Genomic DNA, 2,453 nt, shown 5'->3' with positions numbered 1-2,453 from the left:
CTACATTCTCTTCAGTATTTGGACTCACCATTCTTTGCTGACTGAATACAAATGACTTGAACCTCTGATGGAAGGACTGACCATTTTCCACACTCCAAAACTCCTGTCACTTCCACAGAGGTGAGTGACCAAGTGATGAACATGTCCCACTAAACAAGACAAATAGGATTCTCACCAAGATTTCCATGGGAAAAATAAGGATTTAGTTGTAACAAATCCTTAAAATTCAAGTTCTCCTTGAAAGCAATATAATTGCTTTTAAAGCAAGGTAAAAATATTTCTGAATTTTAATGTGAAAAAAATATCTCATAGAAAATATTTGTATTATATCATTCAGTAAAATACATAACATCAGGACAGCTATTGTCAAAAGACTGAGTATTATTATAGAATTGCATCCTTTAACACATTCTTGATGAATATTAGTGATGATATATTAGGTGTTCATTCACTAAATTCTGTGCTACAATTGAATTAAGAGGCATTTGAAATGACCACTGCGGTGTGCAAGACTGATAGGTGAGATTCACTTCAAGGTGGCTCCTATGGCATTTTTATACATTATAAATTAAAACCGTGTACCCACAATCTAATAAGACTTCTACCCTGAAATACTTCCCAGTGGCTTAGAAAAGACTTGAGAACATCATTTTTCTGTTCTTCATTTTGTAGGGTTTCAAACAGCTGGATTAGATACACATTTGTACTGATACACATTTGTACTGTGTTTGTACCTCCTTTTTTGTCTAAGACTGAGTTTCAACACAGCAGAAAATGGATTTCCTTTCTTCACTTGTATGACTCGATAACTACAACATTTGACACTGAGGAAGAGATTTGACTTTTTTTTTCTTTTTTTTTTTTTTTTGCCCTTATGCCAGAGTACCTCTCAATTGTAGCTATTAATGGTGGTGCTGGAAATCGTACCTGGCACATTACTGATACAAAGTATCTGTCCTACAAATTGTCATCTATACTCTCAGACTATACTTATAATCTATATGGAATAAATGAATAAAGCAACATCGCCATCCATTTGCTCACATTGCTTAAGAAAGAAGAACGAGGGTGCAATTTACAACAGGCACATACAAAAAGTCTTCTTGGCAAGAATTTAGTCAAACCAGGCGCAAATTTAATAATACAGAGAGAAAGATAACCACATTTTGTAAATTTCAATAGAGTATGCCATAATATTGAACATGTAATTGCATATATAGTTTCCAAATATATATCTGATAGAAATATTCAAGGAAAGGAAATTTAATAAAGGAATAAAGGAATAAATAAATCATCATGGCAGTCATCTCTTAGGAACATATCCTTGCTTACTACCACAGAGAAACTATTTGCTAATTAAATTCAGTAAACCCTGTGACTCTAGCAGAAACAAGAATGTTTGGAATGGCCAGAGACACGTATCCAAAATGGCAGCTAGTGCATGAGATTCACTTCATGGCGACCCCAACTCTTCTTCCTTGACTCTTGCTAGCAAGGTTGTGGACAGAGTGAGGGATCTCATGATTTCCACTCTGACGACCTCCCAGGCACACGCACTGTCCTTCTTCTCTTTCAGGTAGAGACGAATTCTCTGGAAGTACCTCTTCATCTGCAGGGAAGCGCTCCCATAGCTCTGGGCAGAGTCCTCCTGTGTCCCCAGCTGTACCAAGCAGGAGTCCAGGTGTTCCAGCTGCTGGTGCAGCCCTGTGCGCACGTGGTCCAGGAGGGTCTTGTCCCAGGCAGCAGAGGCGCGCTCTGACAGGAGGAGGTGGAAGGCCTGCTGCACCATCTCATGTTGCACAGACATGACCCGGACCTTCTGCAACTGGCTGCCATCCACCTGCTGCCAGGGGAATCTGAAGTCTCTCCTGTCCTTCAGGCAGGAAAGAGGGGAGAGTCTCCTCATTTGGCCCAGAAGCCTCATGTTTTGCATGCTGTCCAGGACATGGCTCTGGGGCAGCTCACAGCCCAGAGAGCCACTGGGGCAACAGATGAGCACCACCAGGGTCATCAGGAGACACAGCAGGAGGGCCATTGGCAAAAGGAGGGTGCTGCTGGTCTGGCAGAGATGAGCGACTGGGTGAACCTGGGATCCTAGGTGCTCTGAAGACAAGCTCCCAAGCCTGGCCTTAAATAGGGAGGGAACATGGATGTTCACTTCTCAAAGCATCTTTCTATTCGTCGACTTCCCTGTTTTTGTTTACATTCACGTGTCCCGCATATTGACTAAGAAGACATCCTCCATCTAAAGTAGTCTTACATTCATAATACAGTTTATTTTCCCAGGAGCTTCAGGTTGCCAGCCAGAAAATGTCTTTTTCCAACACTTTTTATCGTTTCCGTTTGATGTCTTACTAAGAACATAGTTTACACCATAATCTGAGCTCCATTTTGACCCGTTTTTTTGTGTTTTTTTTTTTTAAATTGGTTGGCAGGCCCCTCAGTCCTATGGT

General features: G+C 41.1%; 1 protein-coding gene across 1 annotated transcript; it reads right to left on the bottom strand.

The window, feature by feature from the left end:
• Positions 1-1,453: 1,453 nt before the first annotated feature.
• On the bottom strand, positions 1,454-2,035 carry LOC132540741 (interferon omega-1-like). The gene has a single exon (XM_060198942.1). The coding sequence runs from the start codon at positions 2,033-2,035 to the stop codon at positions 1,454-1,456; it is 582 nt and encodes a 193-aa protein (XP_060054925.1).
• Between the last annotated feature and the right edge of the window lie 418 nt (positions 2,036-2,453).

Source organism: Erinaceus europaeus, chromosome 10 (assembly GCF_950295315.1).
Source record: "Erinaceus europaeus chromosome 10, mEriEur2.1, whole genome shotgun sequence".
NCBI lineage: Eukaryota > Metazoa > Chordata > Mammalia > Eulipotyphla > Erinaceidae > Erinaceus > Erinaceus europaeus.
Note: the sequence above shows the minus strand (reverse complement) of the source record. Positions and strands in the feature narration are given on the sequence as shown.

What these genes read in the sequence shown, in the direction of transcription:
- LOC132540741 (XM_060198942.1), bottom strand. Translation starts at nt 2,035, where the DNA reads ATGGCCCTCCTGCTGTGTCTCCTGATGACCCTGGTGGTGCTCATCTGT.